Here is a 20742-nt window from a genome sequence, read left to right on the forward strand (position 1 = left end):
AGTACTAGGAAGCAGCAGCAGGACTATAATTCCAATCCAATTCAACTTAAAAACAAAGTAAGGACAGCAGACTACTAGTCTTGAAGAAGACTTTAAAACTTAACTTAAATCACCACGTTTTCATCCGTACCTCATGACTTCATCAGATAACACAATCTCTTCCAACACGCCCATTTAAATACCCTCAATCACTGACGAGTTCCATTTTCTGGGAGAGGCACCACCTTCCTTGGACGGTGTTTTTTCCCACGGCCACACCCCAGCCATTGTCTGAGGCTTCTGTGAAAATTTCTTAGACTGGATCTAGAGGGTGGAGAGGTAGTCCTGGATTTAGGCTTACCCATTGAGACCACCAGAGAATTTCCTTTTTCATACCAAGGATCAAGGGAAAGTACAGTTGTGTACACTTACCATAAATGTAGATGTTCAAGTGTATCCACTGTTGCAGTCATTACATTTGGGTAATCTGCTGGCAGGTTGCCCTCAGTCGGTCTGAATTCCAAAGTCTTGGGTCCTGCGTTGGTTGCTGCCTTCTCTTCCATGACGTCAGGGGGTATAAAACATGCAGCCGACGCCATTTTCTTTAGATTTTCTTGCCCCAGATTGTCAGGTGCCCCCAAAAAGGTAGCAATATTATATATATATATATATATATATATATATATATATATATATATATATATATATATATATATATATATATATATATATATGCATCAATATAAACTTTACCTTCATCTGCAAGCAAATAAACCACTGAGGTTGTAGAACATAGAGAAGGAAAGATAAACTGTAGAATGACAGGGGGATGGTGGGAGGGTAACCTGGACTGCAACAGTGAATACACTCCAACATCTACATTTATGGTAAGTGTACACAACTGTACTATGTTCTTCGTGTTTCATTGTTGCAGTCATTACATTTGGGTAGAATCCCAAAGCTATGGTTGGGAGGCTGGAGCTAAAAAGCATTAGGTGCAGCTATTAAGCCCTGCAGCACTGCAGTGGCAAAGCCTATCCTGGACTTAGAGTAGAGAGGCAAATGGTAATGCTTTGTAAAGGTGTGAACAGAACTCCACGTAGCAGCCTCTAGAATGTCTTTGGTTGGTACTCCTCTGAGAAATGCTGCCGAAGTAGCTGCAGCTCTGGTGGAATGAGACCTAATGCCACTGGGCACAAGTTTACCATGGTGTAGCAGAAACGGAAGCAGTGGCTTATCCACTTTGAAACTGTCTGCTTTGAGATAGCCTTTCCTTCCGATTCTGCAGCACATGACACTAGTAAATTGCTCAGTTTTTCTTAGAGCTTTTGTCCTGCTCAAATAGAATCTTAGCTATCTGTGTACGTCCAAGGAATGCAGAATTCTCTTCCCTTTGTTCTGCGGATTGGATAAAAAGTTGGCAGATGAATTGTTTGGTTAAGAGCCACACTGGAAACCACCTTGGGCATAAAAGTAGGACATGTCCTCAGAGACACCCTGTCTGGGTAAAATATGATAAAAGACTCTACAGCCATGAGGGCCTGTAGCTCTGAAACTCTTCTTGCTGAAGTAATTGCTAGTAGCAGAGCTGTCTTCCATGATAATTACTTTATATCAGTGGTAGCGGCTGGTTCAAATGGAGGCAGGGTGAGCTTTTCCAACACATAATTGAGGTCCCATGCAGGTAATGGTGATCTTCTAGGAGGCCTTAGGTTTTTGGCTCCTCTAAGATACTGCTTTAGTAAAGGATGAGAAAAGATTGGTGGCTCTGTGTTGTAATGAGCCGAAATGGCAGAGGCATGGATTTTGATTGATGAGAAAGATAGGCCTTTGTCAAGCAACTAAGTTAAGTATTGTAATATCGGAGGAATATGTGGTTCTGCTGCATCAGTTCCTTGTGCACAATTCCAAGCACAGAATCTCTTCAATTTGTCAGCATGAGATTTTCTAGTACTAGGCCTTCTGGCTTCCAAAATGACATCCATCACAGCTTTACTGAGAGGTGTCGTTCATATGATTACATGATTAGCCATGCTGCCAGGTTCAGAGTCTGTAGTTGATTGTGCAGGATCTGATTGTTTGGCTGGGACAGTAGTTGTGGTCTTTGAGGCAAGGTCCAAGCTGGGTATTGAGACAAGTTCCTTAGGATTGGGTACCAGTATTGGCGGGGCCAGTCCTGGGCAATTAATATCTTTGGCTTCTCTTGTCTGACTTTTAGGAGGACCTTAGGTAGAAGAGGCAGAGGAGGAAAGGCGTAAACTGATAGGTTTTTCCAACTGAAGGATAGGGTGTCCACTTTCCATGCTTGTCTGTGATATGTCCTTGTGCAGAATCTTTTCAATTGATCATATTGAGGAGAGGCAAATAGATCTGTGTCTGGGCTCTCCCATTTTTCTGTTATCATGCTGAATACTTGTGGATTTAGTTTCCACTCGTGAGGATCCATAAGGTTTCTGCTTAAATAGCCTGCCAGAGTGTTATGTTTTCCTGGCAGGAATTGAGCTTGAAGATGTATCTGGTAGGTCAAAGCTGTGTCCCACAGTGCCATGGCTAATCTGCAAAGGGGGTATGAGTGTATGCCCCCTTGCTTGTTTATATACCAAATGGCTGTGGTGTTGTCCATCTTTATCAGTTGTCCTTGAAGGCTGTTAGGGCATTTTGAACAGCTAACATCTCTTTCTGGTTGATATGTAGATGCATTTGATTTGGTGCCCATATGCCCTGAATGCATCTTCCTGCCATGTGAGCCCCCCAGGCATAATCTGATGCATCTGTTAAGGTTTGGCTGGCAGGGGGTAGAGTGAAGGGCCATCCCATGTTTTATTGACAGGCCTTTGCCCACCATAGAAACTCCTGTTGCAGGCAGGGGATGAGAGGAATCTTTGTTTCTAGACTGTGTGAACGTTGACTCCATAAACTTTTTAGGTACCACTGAAGTTTCCTCATATGCAGTCTTGCATATGGAATTAGTACGATGCAGGATGCCATGAAGCCCAGAGCCTGCAGAATTGGTCTTGCAGAAGACTGTTTTTGTTGCCATCAGTTTGAAGTAAGTAGTCAGCTGCCTTTGTTTGTCTGGCTTGAGGTAAGCCATCTGGGCAGTTGTATGTAAGCTTGCACTCAGGAATGTTATCTTTTGAGAGGGTACCAGTTGTGATTTCTTTTCGTTTATTGTTTACCCTAGGCATGCAAGAAGCCTTTTCACAAACGCCAGGTGTCATGGAAGAGTGTCCTTGTTCTCTGCTTGAATGAGACAGTCGTCCAAGTAAGGATATATTTGAATACTTCTTTGCCTGCAAAATGCAATTACTGGTGCCAAGCACTTTGTAAAGACCCTGGGCGCAATAGATAAGCCAAAGGGCAGTGCAGAGAATTGGGAATGCATTAAGCCAGCCTTGAATCTGAGGCATCTTCTGCACGACTGTCTTATTGGGACATGCAGGTACGCCTCTGTTAAGTCTAAAGTCACCAGCCAAGCATTCTTGCCCAGCATGGGCAGAAGCTGTTGCAAAGTGAGCATTTTGAATTTTGGAATGTCCAGGTATGCGTTCAAAATCGATAAATCCAGTACTGCCTGCCAGGCCTTGTCCTTTCTGGGTACCAAGAACAGTCTTGAGTAAAAACCTTGACCTTTTTCCTGTTCTGGTACTGTCTGAATGGCCCCCATATCTATGAGGGACATAATCTGCTTCTGTGCCTCTGCCCATTAGTTTTTTGGCAGGTCTGGCCAACCATTTGTCATTGGGAGAGTGTGGAAATGGAATCTCTATCCCTGTGATACGATGTTCAGTACCCACTTGTCCTGGGTTATTAACTGCCAATTTTGAGCAAAAAGTGCAAATTTCCCCCCTATGGGTGCTGCCAAAAGATAAGTGCTTGGTGTAGGCAGAGGGAAGTCATTGGGATTGCTTTCTGTAGGTTTGCGCTTTATCTCCTCCAGAATTGGAGGTGGATGCGACCCACTGCTTTGACCTGTATGAGTTTTGAGCCTGGTACCCGGAACCCTTAGGGCATCTGGATTTGCCCCTTTGAGCTCTGTCTGACAAAGGAAAGGACCAATTTTTTTGTAGGCCAGTGTCTACTGAATCTAGGTGGCTGCACTTGTAAGCAATCTTCAACAGTTTGCATAGACTTAGCTTTGTCTTTCATTTTCTTTAAAACCTCTTCTGCCTTAATACCAAACAGAGAATCATGCTGTAAAGGTGCATCTCACAATTTAGCATTAACATGATCAGGCAAATTTTGTTCCTTTAACCAGGCATGCCGCCTAATCACAGATCCAGTAACTGCGAACCTGCAGGAGAACTCTAAAGAATCAAAACCACATTGTAAACTATGCTTTCCAACTTGTTCAGCTGCATGCAATAATTCCTGCAATTCCTTACTTTCTGCACATTCTGAAATCAACATCAGTTTCTGTTTCAGCAATCCCATAACATGTTGTTGGTACTTAAGCATATGAAGACAGTTTAAGGTCCTAATTGCCAAGGTTGCAGATGTATAAACCTTTTTTCACCACCTATCCAGTGTCCTTGAATCTCAGTCGGAGGGGGTACGTTTTTTTGCTGTTGAGGCCTTAACTCCCCTTGGACCCTGTGAAATAGTTTCAGGATCAGCAGCAGGGTTTTTAAATAAAAATTTATGAGAGTCAGGGACCCTATCATACCTGTTAGGCTTACTGGGAGCTGAAGGTAAAGAGTCAGTGGTCAGGCTTGACTCCAAAAAAACATCATCCACAATGTGTAACACAGGGGGAATGGCTAAAGGCTTGTGCTGAGGGTGAAGGAGGAAATCCCTGAGCCCCTTTTTTGATTTGGAGAAGTCCTGACTCTCCCAGTGAAAATGCTCCCTCAAAGTATGCAAGGTTACTCCAAATGAATAATCCTCAGAAGGAGATGCAGATGGAATAGACTCCTCAGCATCAGAATCCTCATAGGGAGGTAAAGATAATTCCTGATCAGAAGAGGAATCAGAAGAAATAGAAATCAGATCTGAAGATTCATAGTCAGTGTCTTGCCTAGGCCTCTTATCTGGAGGGGGATGGGTACCCCTGATCAAGGTAATAAGGTCTTCAGCCATTTTGATCATCTGTTTTTAGGCATAGAGGCCTGTGCACGAGGCATCTTTTTAGTTTTAGAAGGTGTCTTTGCCTTTGGTTTTGCAACTTTCGTCGGTTTGATATAAAAATGTTTAGGTCTGAATACACCCTCAGAAGCCGGTGCCTGCACAGCGGCTCCGGATGCATCCGAGGGAGATCGGTCCAATACCTTGAGTATCTTGCAGCATGCCGGACTCCACATGGGTGTCGGCAGAGACCTGCGACTCGAAGGTAGCGGGTATCAGAGGCTGCAAAAGCACCTCACTGAGTACCAGCGAACCAGCGACTGGCTTAGGAGAAGCTTTGTTGTCTGTTTTGGATCTCGACTGCCTTTCTCTGTCCTTTTCTTTGCATTTTTTTATGTACTCCGGTAGTCGCCAAAAGGTGAAAGTGGAATGCCAGACTACAAAATATCCATTTCTTATGATGGAAAGGGCTCCGCTGTCTTGGGTAACGCCTTCCCACGCCCTAAGAGTTGAGAGGCAGAAGGGGAGGAGAACAGAAGCAGAGTAGTCACAAACTCCCTGCTCTGTCAGGAAAGGTTTGAATTTGTTGGGGAGAGTTCTGAGGAGCCCTGGTCTGCAGAGGTCTCTTTCCTCCCCTGGAAGACTTACTGTTCTGGTGTTGTGAGCAACTATGGAAAAAGGCAAATTTTGAAGGAGAGTTCTTTATAGAACCTTGGCACTGGAGAAACTAGGAGAGGAGTTCCTTGGTCTTTTCTTGCAGGGACTTGAAAAGTGACACAGAGGCAAGGCCAAACAGAGAAGAGTTACTTAGAGGTGCATCCATGAGTTTGGATTTGAAATCATCCTGAAGTGGTTGAAGTCTGAGCCAGGAAAACCTAAGCACAGACCCTCTGTTGCAGCTGCCCTAGCACAGGTCTCAGCAGTGTCATAGCAGCATTTTACAGAATGTTTGGCCACTTAAAAATGGGCTCCTAATTGAGACAGGGCTTAGTTTTTTCCCTCTGACTCAGGGAGGTCTGAGATGGCAGCAGCAGCCTGAGACAATAATTCTAGAGAATATTTAGTCATTCGAGTCTGGTAGTTTATAGCCCTGAAAGCTAAAGTTCCTTTGATGTAGGTCGTTTTACCTAGTCTTTCCACAGTTCTACTTTTCTTGTCTGAAGGCAACAGGGAGGTACTGGGGAGCATCCTGGAAGGCTTGTCAGAAGCAACCAAAGTAACTGCAGAGTCTGCTGCAGGGCATCTGAAAAGAAAATTACAGCCCTCATAGACTTTGCAAAAATGATCAGGCTTCTTAAGGGCTGGGGCCAGAGAGTCAGGATTTTGAGAAGCATTGTTAAATGCATCCAAAAATGCTGAATGGACAGAAGGAACCACAGAAGAGCTAGGTAAATCCATTTTGTAACAATTTGTAGTACATTTTTTGTACATCTGAAATTTTCAAGATGGTTTCCCCAAAGGAAATTTCTTCCACGGGGGACTCCGTGCCTACACACTCCTCTTTAGGTGACACATATTCTAAAGGAGAGTTTATCTGGGTAGTCTAACGATTCCTCTTCTTCAGAAGAGAAATCCACTGATTACTCAGGATCCTACACCCTTTTCAGGGCAGACTGACGGCCTGGGAAGGAGGAGACACTGTTGAAGTCTGTTTAAGAGCCATAAAGGGCTGGAAAAGACTCTGGGGATAAGCCTGTCATTCAGAAGGGGGCTCTTTAATAGTGGATAAAGGTTTTGTGTTTTGCTTTTTCCTTAGCTAAAGACACTTATTTTGAAAGGTTAGAGGGCCAGATGTTGGCCTAGTACTGGTTCCTCCTCGACATCCAAGTCAGCTGTCTGCTAAACCTCTAGGGACATATTCTCAGCTGAAGGCAAGGCAACCTCAGAAATGGGTTCAGCTTGCGACTCCAAGCCAGAGATCCCACATGCCTCTGGGTCGACAAGTGCCTCGGGAAAGATGGACGGCAGAGGTACAGCCGAAGGCACAGGCCTAGCATTTTTGGCCTTATCCTTCAGTGGCTCAGTATCAGACCCCGGGGCACCCTCCATTAGTTTCGTTAAAAGTTTTAAACAGGTTTCCAAATATAAAGCTAAGGAATTAAGCCTGCTTCTAAGGGTCTATCGAACAAAGGACAGACAAATACTACATGACCTATGGTTGTTGTTGGGGCCTATACAGAAGAGACTGGGTATGGTTGTCCTTATGTGGACTTTGTCTTTCACGCTGGCACTTAACCCTTCCTGGATGACATAACAAAAAGGAGCAAAAAAAATTCCACAATGGGGCACTTATCTGAGAAAAAGAAAACTAAAATGCTGGAAACTGCAAGACCAACGTTCAGTAGCTGGCTTTCTGAATGGTGCCAGAAAAGTTCTGAAGATAGCACATGCGTATGTCCTTTTTATGGTCTATGTACAACTGCAGACTAAGCCAAACATACCACGTACCCTATAGTGGTGAAATATTTTTGTATACTAACCAACGTCAGGACACCATCTGGCAGGGATATCCCTTAAGTGAAAAATACTGCAGCAAGTGAACAGAAGGACATCATTAACTTACAGAGTGTCAATGCAATAAAAAGTTTACAACATGTAATAAAGGTAAGATTCATTAAACATTATACAGTGGATATAAAAAGTGTACACACCCCTGTTAAAATGGCAGGTTTTTGTTATATAAAAAAATGAGACCACAATACATCATTTCAAAACTTTTCCCACCTTTAATGTGATCTATAATCTGTGCAATTCAATTGAAAAACAAATCTGTTAGGGAAAAAATATTAAAAAAAAAAAAAAAAAACATACAATAAGCTGGTTGCATATGTGTGTGTGTGTGTGTGTGTGTGTGTGTGTGTGTGTGTGTGTGTGTGTGTGTGTGTACACCCTTAAACTAATACTTTGTTGAAGCACCTTTTGATGTAATTGCAGCAGTCTTCTTGGGTAAGAGCCTATCAGCATGGCACATCTTAACTTGGCAAGATTTGCCCACTCTTCCTTGCAAAAACGCTCCAAATCTGTCAGATTGCGAGGGCATCTCTTGTGCACAGCCCTCTTCAGGTCACCCCCACTGATTTCCTATTGGATTTCTCAGGTCTGGGGTCAGGCTGGGCCATTCCAAAACTTTAATTTTCTTCTGCTGAAGCCATTCTTTTGTTGATTTGATGTATGCTTGGGGTCACTGTCGTGTTACAAGGTGAAATTCCTCAGTTTTCTAGCAGACGCTTGAAGGTTTTGGGCCAAAAGTGACTGGTATTTGGAATTGCTCACAATTCCCTCCACCTTCACTACAGCCCCAGTTCCAGCTGAAGAAAAGCAACCCCAAAGCATGATACTGCCACCACCATGCTTCACTGTGGGGATGGTGTTCTTTCGGTGATACGACGTGTTGTTTTTGCGCCAAACATACCTTTTGGAATTGTGGCCAAAAAGTTCAACCTTGGTCTCATCAGACCATAACACATTTTCCCACATGCTTTGGGGACTTGATGTACTGTTTTACAAATTTTAGCCAAGCCTGGATGTTTTTCTGTGTAAGAAAAGGCATCCATCTTGCAAAACTACCCCATAGTCCAGATATATGGAGGATACGGCAGATTGTTGTTACATGTAGTACACAACCAGTACTTGCCAGAAATTCCTGCAGCTCCTTCAGTGTTGCAGTATTACTCTTGGCAACCTCCCTGACCAGTTTTCATCTTTTCCTTTCATCAATTTTGGAGGGATGTCGAGTTCTTTGCAACATCACCGTTCCATATTTTCTCCACTTTTTCATGACTGTCTTCACTGTGTTCCGTGGTAATTCCAATGAGGTGGAAACTTTTTGTACCCTTCTCCTGACTGAAACCTTTCAATAATGAGATCCCTTTGATGCTTTGTAAGTTCTCTGCGAACCATGGCTTTTGCTGTAGCAGGCAACTGAGCAAATGTCAAGAAAATCCTACTAGGACAGCTGAACTTTATTTGGAGCTAATCAATCTCTTTAACTGATGACAAGTGTGTACCCAAGAAGACTGGATGCTGTAATTAATCAAAAGGTGCTTCAACAAAGTATTAGTTTAAGGGTGTGCACCCTTATGCACCCAGCTCATTGTATGCTTTTTATATTTTTCTCCCAACAGATTTGTTTTTCAATTGAATTGTACAGGTTATAGGTCACATTAAAGGTGGGAAAAGTTTTGAAATGATTTATTGTGGTCTCATTTTTTTACATCACAAAACCCTTTAACAGGGGGTGTGCACACTTTTTATATCCACTGTATAACGAATCGAAATTTATTGAAACCTGGACTTAAGGTGTACCATCACTAGTTAGGATAACTGCTTGTTCCTCTTTTTTTTTAAATATAAAATGAAGGTGCAGTGTTTGGAAATCACAAACAGTTGAAGAAAACTTTTGAATTGATGAACTTTGCTAAATACTGTCAGAATCTAGCAAATGCTTAAGCAAGCATTGTAAACAATGGCTGACCAAAGTGTTAAATTTTAAAATGTATAAATACTACTTTGAAGTGTATCATGCATGAGGACCGCACAATATGTAAAAGAAAACTGCCTATGATACAAGAAACACTACTCTTTTTTTTTATATATAAAAGCAGCAAGGAACCAAACTATCAGACAAAAGAAACCCTGACACCAGGGATACTGGCCTTGGCTCACCAAATGCAGGAGGAAACAAAATCACAAATGCAAATGCAGAGAAAGCCCTCTACTTAGGCACTGCTGTCCTTCAACACCTATGATTTTTAGCAACTCTAAAACAGAGAGCAATCTCTGTTTGCGTGCGTGTCTGTCCTTCCATCTGTATAATATGACTAGCACCACCAAGCTGGGGGGTTCCTAGCTGAAAGAATGAAAATCTTAAGAGAAATCTCAACATCTATCCATACTGGCTCAGCAAGAGCCTCTGTAACAATGACAAGTTCCAAACAGCAACCAATATCATCCTTTCACTTACACAATTCTAAAAGAACAAAGTGATGATGGTGGAAAAACTACCGAAGTCCTGAGAAAGCACAGGGAAAACCAAGTCTCAGCAACAATGGCAAACAAGGCGGCCATGCCTTAATTGCTAAAGATGCTGCCATGCTAATAAAAAATCACAGACACATCAAAAAGATATGAAAGAGAATGGCAAATAAAGCCACCAGACTGCTTATTTACTTCCATTTGTTAACCGAGGCACAGCACTGATCATCTTTGACCATTTTCAGACTATCCCCATAAAGAGTGACACAAAGCTGAAAATATCAATAATATATAGTGTACAAGGGTTTAAAAAGCAAAGTGAATCTGCAAACAAGGCCACCAAAATATTTACTTATTTTAATTCGTTAACTGGGATAGAGCAGTGATTACCTTTAACCAGAAAGCAATGGAGAAGCACAATAAGGGAAGAAAAGGGGAGTTGGGTCAAGATGAGCAAGTTGAAGTGAATTACGTTACAAAGAGGAAGAAGAGGTACGTAGTCAGGATTTAGACCACTCCTATTAGAAAGCTCCTTCTCTTGAAGTAGCAGATTTTTCAGTTGAACCCTGAATTCTGGGAAGGAGGGACTTATCATAGCTTGCTAATTCTAAAAAGAAGGTCAGGTCAGTACTGTGTAGTTTGTTCCCCGGGGTAATTAGTGAAGATATGCCCTTAGAAAGAGATCTGAGGTTGTAGCCATTTCTTTTAATCTTCTTGAAAAGTATGGAAAGGTATACAAGTGTGTAGCAGTTTACACTTGAATGACAAAACTAGGAGGGGGGGTTCTCTAGTAGTAAGCCAGTTTGCCTTGTGTAGTACAGAGCAGTGATGCTGCATTTTTTTTTAACATTGTTAAATCATCACTTAAGAAAACATATATTAATATAAAAGAAAACAAACCATAACATTTTCTCGCTAGTTATAAAAAAAGAACATACGTGATGTATCCAAGAATCCAATATTACATAAATTGCTCAATTCTAGTCTTCCCTTAAACCTAGCTACTTCAGCAGAACATTATTTTGCATGTACTGTTCACACAATTTCCATTTTAGTGTAATTTGCTCCTTCTCTTTTCCATTTCCAGTTTTTTTTTACCTCTGTTACAATATTAAATATGTTAAATATAGTTGGTTTAGATTTTATATGTTCACAAAGTACAAGGCTATCTGCCCTTGTAAGCCATTTTATACCTAGCAAATTGCCCTTAAAGGTGAGGCTCAAACCCTGTACTTTGTTTCGTCAGGTATGCACCTTAACCTCTATGACAACCATCCCAACTCCAATGCGACAGCAATCAAAAGTGAGAATTAAACCTTGCACTTTGTGTCTGTGAGGTAAATACATAAATCATTATGCCAACCCCCAACCCCTTTGATTTCCACTTTCTAGTAACTGATTTTTGGCAGCCACCAGAATTAAACATAACAAGGCCTTAATATGTGTGGGCCAATTCAGATCCTGTGTCCACGCTCAAAAATAAATAGAAGACTGCCCATGTCATATGTGATAATTTAATAAAGATGTTTACTGGAAAAAAAATAATTTCCTTAATTACAAGCATTTGCTTATGCAATATTCTATCAGAGTACTTCATAGGGAATTTTTAAAATCTGCCAACTCATTGCACTCCCAAAACACATTTTCCCAGTTACCTCTCTTTCCCAACACAACTCCAATACTTGCCATATGTCAGTGGAAAACTCTTTGGAGTCTGCTTGGAGTAAAAAAAAAAAATGCCTATCCAAAACACTCAAAGCAATAATCCTAAACCTTCTAGACTGTCGCATATTTGACAGCTATACCTTATATCTTCTCATTATTCACTCGTAAATTGCTTATCCAATTTCTCTTCCCAATCTTTTCTAACCTCCTCTGATTGATTCTCCTTGCTTATATTGTGATATCAATCCTTGACAGGGAAGGGAGTCTCTAGTCTCCAGTCCAAATGTTTTCTTGGCCTCATCCCATTCTATTAAAAGACTTGTGCATAAGAAAGTGAAAAATCTTTTAATGGCACCCAACACCCCGGTTTTAATCCTTCCCGAGTACAATTCTATTACTTTTCCCTGTCTGGTTATTTGCTCCCAATATCTTGGCTCATTTGGCACTTTTCTCCACTAAATTTCAGCCTCCTCTTGCCTATTCTCTGTACCCCTACTTGTAGTCATCTTTAAATCGGAAGAATCTTCTCTCTCCATTCTCTTGTTGGCTTAGTTCTTAGAATACTTTTTGCTACTTTATGAATACAATATTCTGTATGGCTATTATTCTTAAGAATCATCATCCAAAACCCCACTCGGTTTTTGAATCCCCCCCACCCGTTTCATCATCTCCTTACACTTTGAACTATAGCTTTCCGTTTGTGTTATGTGTGTAGCTTTAAAATATATCTTCAAAATCAGATAATCGTAAACAGCTTGATCTTTTGGAAGGATCAACTTATCCCTTGCCCTCTTCCCCTCCAAGATAAATTCCTTCAGCTCTTTATTACTGTCCCCAACTTCTTCTCAGGTTGGTAAAAACATGCCTGACCAAGATATAAAACTAAAGACTAAAAACATTTTCACTGTTTATATCTTACTATCCGTAAATAAGAGCATCCAGTTTCTCAGTTTTTGCATCATCTTTTGCTGAGTCTCTTACACATAGCCTTAACTGCCATTATAATCCAGTCTTTTAAGTCTTTGAATTTCCAAGTCCCTTATTTTCTTTGTCAATGACTCTACATATAAAACAAATAAAGGGGAAAGACGAAACCCTACCTGGTTCCTCTGTTCAGACACAACTTATTAGAGAAACCCTCTCACTTTAATACTTGCCTCCAATCCTTCATATATCCTAATTAACCTTATTGTATCAGGAAATGTAAATGCTTCCATTACCCTACTCATAAAAATTCCAGATTACTCTGTCAAATGCTTTCACTGCATTAAGACCCACCAACAGAAGAGATTTTTTTTTACATTTTTCTTCCCTCTGGTTCATCATTTTCTATATAACTTGTCAAATTTTGCCTCCCTGACACAAAACTACACCAATCTGTATCTATTAATTTTGGAAACACCTTTGCTCTTCTTGTAGCTAGTATAGGCAAACACTTTATACTACCTTACCTTGATGTAACAGAATGTGGGACGTTTTACACACCCAGAACACCAGTAAGTTTATTCTGGCCGTAGTCTTAGTAATATGAAAATGGAAGGCTACACTTTGGCCTAGCTATGAAGTATTTGTAACAGAAGGTGTTTTTTTAAAGATTCATGACCATTACACTGTATGCTCAACAGACTACATTTACAAAACCAGAAAGAAGAAACAAACTTCTACATTTTAGTCTGACAGTACTTGGAAGCCATATGGAGTCTAAATGTGTTTAGCACTGTGAATAACCTGGAAAGGAGGACAGATGTGCAAGGTGTCATGGTTAGACAAGGTGCAAGGGTAGACTGAAAAAGTTCTATCCACTGAACTGAACATGCACAGAGTTAGAGTCCTAAAATTAAAAAAGACCATCTCCTCAAGAGATATTTCATTAACTATTACAGAAACCATTAACAAGAAAAAAAAAGTCTTACTCTACACAGATTTTCCTTCTTACACTAGATAAACACACCAACTTTCAAATTAACAAATTTAGGGAAAAAAAGCTCTCAAAATACATAAATCACTTAAAAATATACTAAATTATGTTCATATGTATTTCACAGTAGAATTCTTAAGTAGATATATAAAGAAAAAAAACAGCCATTCATGAAAAATAAATAAAATTTAAAAAAAAAAAGTGTTTCACTTATAAACATTTTTAGATTTCCCAGTAAAATGGATACAAGCTACATTAAACAAATCCATACTGCAATACATTCAACTTTGTTTGCAATACTCGGTCAACTTAAGCTAAACGAGTCTAAGGAATAACTTACCCCAATGGTAATGCATGATGTTTTGTTTCTAAACTAGAATGGTCTAGATTGGTGTTCACTAATCCCACAATATCTTTCTCGGTATTGAAGATATGTGGTTCAGAGTCCACAATGCAACTAGGAGTACTAGGACCACTTGAATTCTTGCTTGAATTGCCTGGATCTTCAGAGATTTTCCTTGGGCTGATGGAGGTCGTTTTGCACAAACTATCATCATCTGTAGTTTTATCTTCCTCTAAATGGTCCATGAAAGGCTTCTGTCTTCCATCTTTCCCTAACCTGTTGTTCAAAGGATCATCCCGAAATCCTTTTGCAAAAGGATTATAATCTATTTTTAACTGAGTAATCTGAATGTTCTGATATGCTGTAACAGCAAAAAATTCTGTCTGCATAAAAGTGAAAGTAAGCACACTAGGACCATTCAACTGAATAACCTCTGGAGCTTTGCTAGCAGGTACAATGTGGAGACGTGGAAGATAGCGGTGCATGGAATGAAGGATAATATGTCCTTCTTGGTCTAAAGTGTTATTTGTGAGCTTCAGTTTATAAAAAGAAACAGGATGCTGCATCCAAAACTGGCCAGTGGATGGTGATTCTGGGTGAATAAAAACTCTCCCAAGAACATGGGGCTCTGCTTTTGCAGTAGCTTCCCACCATCGTCCAGTCCATTTATAACGATAATTGTCGACAGGCGTGATATCCATTACAAGAATGTACTTCTGAAAGGGATCTAATCCAGATATACGGTAACGACAGTATGGAAACATTCTCCTGCCTGGTTTGGTCAAAATCATCTCTGTGCTACACATGTAAAACTCATTCCACATGCTGTTATTGTCTAGTGTCACTGTAACATTTCCAGAGATGCACTGTGCTGGAAGGCCAGTCTTGGGTTTGGCCTTTGCCTCGACCACTTCGCCAGTGGAAGCTGTATGAACATCACTGCTGGCTACTAATATTCCCTGCTCTGTACTGTTGACTCCTTGGGCTTGCTTAAGAATGACAAAGAATGCCGGTGGTGTTCCAGATGTGGGTGCAGTCCCAGTGTCCTGCTTCGGTAATGCTACCTGATTATCCATGGCTTCAGAAGCCATTTAGAAATGATTCATTATGAACCATGCCCATCACTCAGGCCATCCTAGGAAATTTTACATTCTGTAGAAAGAAAAAAAAAAAATTCAGACACCAGCAAAAGAGAAAAAACATTTACTACCAGCAAGAATATGAAACTATCACTATATTTTCTTTCTTAAACAGCACACCCTTTACATGCCAAAGGGAAGGAAAAGTACAGTTGTGTGCACTTACCATAAATGTAGATGTCCCGAGTGTATTCATTGTTGCAGTCATCACATTTGGGTTATCTGCCTGCAGGTAGCCCACAGTCGGCCTGAAAACCAGAGTCTTGGGATTTCTGCATCAGATGCTGTCCTTCCATGACGTCAGGTCGTCAGGGGTATAAAATATGCAGCCAACGCCATTACATCTGGTTTTCTTGCCCCAGATGTCAGGAGCCCCCAAAATAGGAAGCAAATACATGGTATGGAACACCCCCACAAAAAGCAAATACCAATGATGTAAGATAAGCCAAACAAAAAGGATAGGTAGAAGTAAAGATAAGTCAGGGGGCTGGAGGGAGTGTAACCAGGACTGCAACAGTGAATATACTCGAACATCTAAATTTTTGGCAAGTGTACACAACTGTACTATGTTTTTCGTGTTTCACTGTTGCAGTCATCACATTTGGGTTGATTCCCAAAGCTGAGGATGGGTGGAGATAGTTAAGAAGCATTAGGGCTGGCAAGCAGGCCCTGTAAGACTGTTGTGGCAAATCCAGCTCTGGACTTCGAAAAGATAGGCAAGTGGTAATGCTTGGTGAAAGTGTGAACAGAGCTCTAGGTTGCAGCTTCCAGGATGTCCCTAGTAGGGACTCCCCTGAAAAATGCTGTAGAGGTTGATGTAGCCCTAGTGGAATGTGTTCTGATCCCCTGTGGAGTAGGTTTCCCATGGTGTTTGTAGCAGAAATGGATGCAGTGTGCTATCCATTTAGAAATGGTTTTCTTTGAAATGGCACTGCCCTCTGGCCCTGCAGCAAAGCTGACTAGCAGCTAGTCAGATTTTCTGAAAGGCTTTGTTCTGTCCAGACAAAACCTAAGCTGCATGTGCACTCCCAGGGAGTGTAGGATCCTTTTCCCTTTATTCTGAGGATTAGGGAAAAAAGTTGGCAAATGAATGGATTGGTTTAAAGCCACACTAGATACCACCTTGGGCATACATGATGGGTTAGTCCTGAGAGAAACCCTGTCCGCATGGAAGATAATGAAAGGTTCCACGGCCAAAAGGGCCTGCAATTCAGACACTCTTCTTGCTGAAGTGATGGCTAGAAGTAAAGCTGTTTTCCATGAAAGGAATTTTAACTCTGCTGAAGCAGCAGGTTCAAAGGGCAAAAGCGTGAGCTTTTCTAACACAAAGTTAAGGTCCCAGGCTGGAGTGGGCGCTCTCCTGGGGGGGGGGGGGGGGGGGGGGTCTTAAATTTTTGGCTCCTCTCAGGAACTGTTAGACCAGAGGATGAGAGAAGAGGGGTGGCTCAGTATTATAATGAGCTGAAATGGCAGAGGCAGGAATCTTAATTGAAAAGAAGGATAGGCCTTTGTGGAGCATTTCTGTTACGTAATCTAGTATATGATGTAAGCTGGACACAGTTGTGTCCTTTCCCCCGAGACTGGCTGCCGGAAAAATATATTTTCCACTTTTCCAAATAGGATTTTCTAGTACTAGGCCTCCTTGCCTCAAGGATGACATCCAGCACCTGTTTACTGAGGGTTGCTGGTGATGAGTTCAGGGGAAGAGCCAGGCTGCTAGGTTCAGGGTCTGTAGTTGATAAGCCAAAGGGAAGAGCAGAGAACTGATGGTGCATACAGCCTGCTCTGAAACGTAAGTATTTCCTTCAAGATTCCCTTATGGGGATGTGCAGATAAGCTTCTTTTAAGTCTAGGGTGGCTAGCCAGGAGTCTTTGGCTAGGCACAGGAAGCAGCTGTTGGAGAGTCAGCATTTTGAATTTTGGAACCACCAGAAAGGTGTTGAGAATAGACAGATCCAGGATAGGGCGCCAAGAGTTTTCTTTTCTGGGTACCAGAAACAGTCTGGAATAAAAACCTTGTCCCCTTTGTTCTGCTGGGTCAAAACTCGGACTGAACCACAAAAGAAGGGGGAGTATCCATATTTATCAAAGATATCCACACCTCCAGGTTAGTGGCACTGCACGAAGCATTGGAGACCATCCATGTGCAGCTAACAGTGGGCAAAACTACCTTTCAGTTTGTAGCCTGTTCCAGACCACCCTCCCAAACACAGGAACCTCACTCGGCTTTCCTGAGAACACTGGAGAATATGAAGGTCTCTCCAAACACCATTATATTGGGTGACTTTAACTACCCAAACATTGATTGGGAAAACTACTCGAGCCAAAACACCCTCGCCCAACGGTTCCTAGAATTTATAAACTCAAATGCTATGGAACAACTGGTCACCACTCCCACAAGAGGGGAAAAAGTACAGTTTTGTACCTACTATAAATGTAGATGTTCGAGTGCTTATACAGCTGCAGTCATAACAGATGGGTTATCCTGCCGTCATGCGGGTCCTCGATCGGCCGAATTCCAAAGTCTAGGTCCGGCGTCAGTTGTCGTCGCTTCTTCCCTGACGTCAGTGCGGCAGGGGTATAAAAGAACCAGCCAACGCCATTTTCTTCCGTTTTTCTTGCCCCAGATGTCAGGTGCTCCCAGAAGGAAGGCAAAACATAAACTTATGTAAAAATGCAATGTAATATAATCAAAAAACAGTAGTTTGCAAGCAAATACACCATAAAAGAATACCCCAATCAGGTTGTATGAGGAGGTGTTTGTCATAAGGCCTGTCCCAAGAGAGGATGGAGGGAGGGAAACCTGGACTGCAGCTGTACAAGCACTCTAACATCTACATTTATGGTAGGTACAAAACTGTACTATGTTCATCGTGCATACAGCTGCAGTCATAACAGATGGGTAGAATCCCAAAGCTAAAAAGGGGTGGCAGGCACTAAGTGGAACTAGGAGGAGCAAGGATGCCCTGCAAGACTGCTGTGGCAAAGCCCGCTCTAGATTTAGAGTAAAGTGGAAGGTGGTAGTGCTTGGAGAAAGTGTGCACAGAACTTCAAGTGGCTGCTTCCAAAATGTCCTTGGTAGGAACCCCCCTGAGGAAAGCTGCAGAGGTAGCTGTGGCCCTTGTGGAGTGAGATCTGATGCTTGTAGGTACAGTTTTTCCATGAAATGAGTAACAAAAGCGTATGCAGTGGGCTATCCATTTTGAGATTGTCTGTTTGCAGATGGCCTTTCCTTGAGCACCTGTAGCATAGGACACAAAGAGTTGCTCTGATTTTCTGAATGGCTTTGTCCTGTCCAAATAACAACGAAGTTGTCTGTGAATGTCCAAGGAATGTAGTAGTCTTTCCCCTTTGTTTTGTGGGTTAGGATAAAAGGAAGGTAAGTGGATAGTCTGATTCAAGGCTACACTGGATACTACCTTTGGCATAAAGGAAGGGTTGGTTCGTAAGGAAACTCTGTCCAGATGGAAAATGATGAAAGGTTGCACAGCCACGAGGGCCTGTAGTTCTGAAACCCTGCGTGCTGAGGTGATAGCCAGAAGGAAGGCTGTTTTCCATGACAAATATTGCAGTTCTGTTGAAGCAGCTGGCTCAAATGGAGGCAGAGTCAGTTTTTCTAAAATTAAGTTGAGGTCCCAAGCAGGTACTGGTGGTTTCCTTGGGGGTTTTATATTCTTAGCCCCTCTGAGGAACTGCCTTAAGACAGGATGAGAGAATAAAGGAGGATCGATGCTGTATTGTGCAGAAACGGCTGAAGCATGGATCTTGATGGAGGAGAAGGAAAGTCCACTGTTTAACATCTCAGCTAGGTACTGTAATATTTGAGGTAAATTTAGTATCCAAGGGTTCTGGCCCTTTTTCTGATTCCAGGCACAAAACAGTTTCCATTTGGCGGAGCAGGCTTTTCTAGTAGAAGGTCTTCTGGCCTCCAAGATGACATCCTGCACCTCCTTGGAGAGGAGGGTCTGTTGGGAAATCAAGGGATCCTCCATGCAGCTAGATTGAGTGTTTTCAGCTGACTGTGAAGAGTTTTGAAGTTGTGCTGGGTCAAAAGAAGAGGCACTAGAGGCAGGATCCATGGTGGGGAATGAGTCAGGCTCTTCAGGAGTGGATACCAGTGTTGTCTTGGCCAGTCTGGAGCAATGAGAATCATCTTTGGCCTCTCTGCTCTGGCTTTTAATAGAACTTTGGGCAGCAGAGGAAGAGGTGGAAAGGCATAGACTGTCAATGTTGTCCAATTGAAAGAAAGTGCATCCACTTTCCAGGCCTGTGGATGATAGGTCCATGAGCAAAATTTTTTCAGTTGGTAATTTCTGTGGGTAGCAAAGAGATCTATGTCTGGCTGTCCCCATGCCTGAATTATCTGTGCAAAAATGTGAGGATGCAACTTCCATTCATGTGGATCTGTCATATTTCTGCTTAGGTTGTCTGCCAACGTGTTTTCCTTCCCTGGCAGGAATTGTGCTTGAAGTTGGATTTGCAATTCCAGAGCCGTGTTCCAAAGGGACATGGCTAGTCTGCACAGGGGGTATGAATGAGTTCCTCCCCGTTTGTTTATGTACCACATCACTGTGGTGTTGTCTGTCTTTATCAACAGCTGGCCTGGATGCAGTAGGTCTTTGAAGGCCATAATAGCATTTTGTACTGCTAGAATTTCCTTTTGATTGATGTGTAGGTGCTTCTCTTTTTGGGACCATTTGCCCTGAATGCACTGATCTGTCATGTGCGCCCCCCAGGCGTAGCCCGAGGCGTCTGTTGTGATGATATGATTCGCTTGAGGCATGCAGAAGGGGAGACCTATGTTTCTTTGGCATGCTTGAGCCCACCACAGAAATATTTTTTGAAGACATGGAATGAGTGGTATAATTGTTTCCAAACTGTGGCTGTGTTGAGACCATAAGTTTTTTAGGTACCATTGAAGTTTCCTCATATGCAGCTTTGCACATGGGATCAGCAGGATGCAAGATGCCATGAATCCCAGAGCCTGCAGGACTTTCCTTGCAGTCAGCCTGGTGAAGGTTGCCATTTTTCTGAAGTATTGAGATAGTTGACCTTGCTTCTCTGGCGTGAGGTAGGCCATCTGGGTGTGCGTGTTCAAGCTGGCACCCAGGAAAATTATTGCTTGAGAGGGTATTAGTTTTGATTTCTTTTTGTTGACTGACTGTGTATCCCAGAAAGTTCAACAATTTTATTACAAACGCCAGGTGTTTCGGAAGTATGTGCTTGCTGTCCGCTTGGCTCAGGCAGTCGTCCAGATATGGGTATATTTGTATCCCTTGAAGTCTGCAGAAGGCAATTACTGATGCCAGGCATTTCATAAACACTCTGGGCGCAGTAGATAAGCCAAAGGGCAATGCAGAGAATTGATAATGGGTTGAACCTGCAAGAAATCGGAGGTATCTTCTGCAATCTTGTCTGCTAGGGACATGCAGGTATGCCTCCTTGAGGTCCAATGTTACCAGCCAAGACTCCTTGCCCAGCATGGGAAGAAGCTGCTGTAATGTGAGCATCTTGAATTTTGGTACGAGTAAATATGTGTTTAGGCTGGATAAGTCCAAAATAGGTCTCCAATCTTTGCCCTTCCTTGGTACCAGGAATAGTCTGGAATAAAAACCTTGACCCTGTTCTTTCGCAGGTACCTCTTGAATAGCTTTCATGTC

The 20742-nt window shown here is 42.1% G+C and overlaps 1 protein-coding gene across 1 annotated transcript in view; it reads right to left on the bottom strand.

Annotated features, from left to right (window-relative positions):
* The window catches only part of MGA (MAX dimerization protein MGA), a 2673741-nt gene extending 2658650 nt beyond the window's left edge, over nt 1-15091 (bottom strand). Inside the window, exon 1 of the mRNA XM_044060555.1 lies at nt 13941-15091. Coding sequence (XP_043916490.1) covers nt 13941-15034 — 1094 coding nt within the window. The 5' untranslated portion in view covers nt 15035-15091. The remainder of the gene's footprint in view (nt 1-13940) is intronic.
* Between the last annotated feature and the right edge of the window lie 5651 nt (nt 15092-20742).

Source organism: Protopterus annectens, chromosome 2.part0 (genome assembly GCF_019279795.1).
Source record: "Protopterus annectens isolate FY-2018-M chromosome 2.part0, PAN1.0, whole genome shotgun sequence".
NCBI classification, from domain to species: Eukaryota; Metazoa; Chordata; order Ceratodontiformes; family Protopteridae; genus Protopterus; species Protopterus annectens.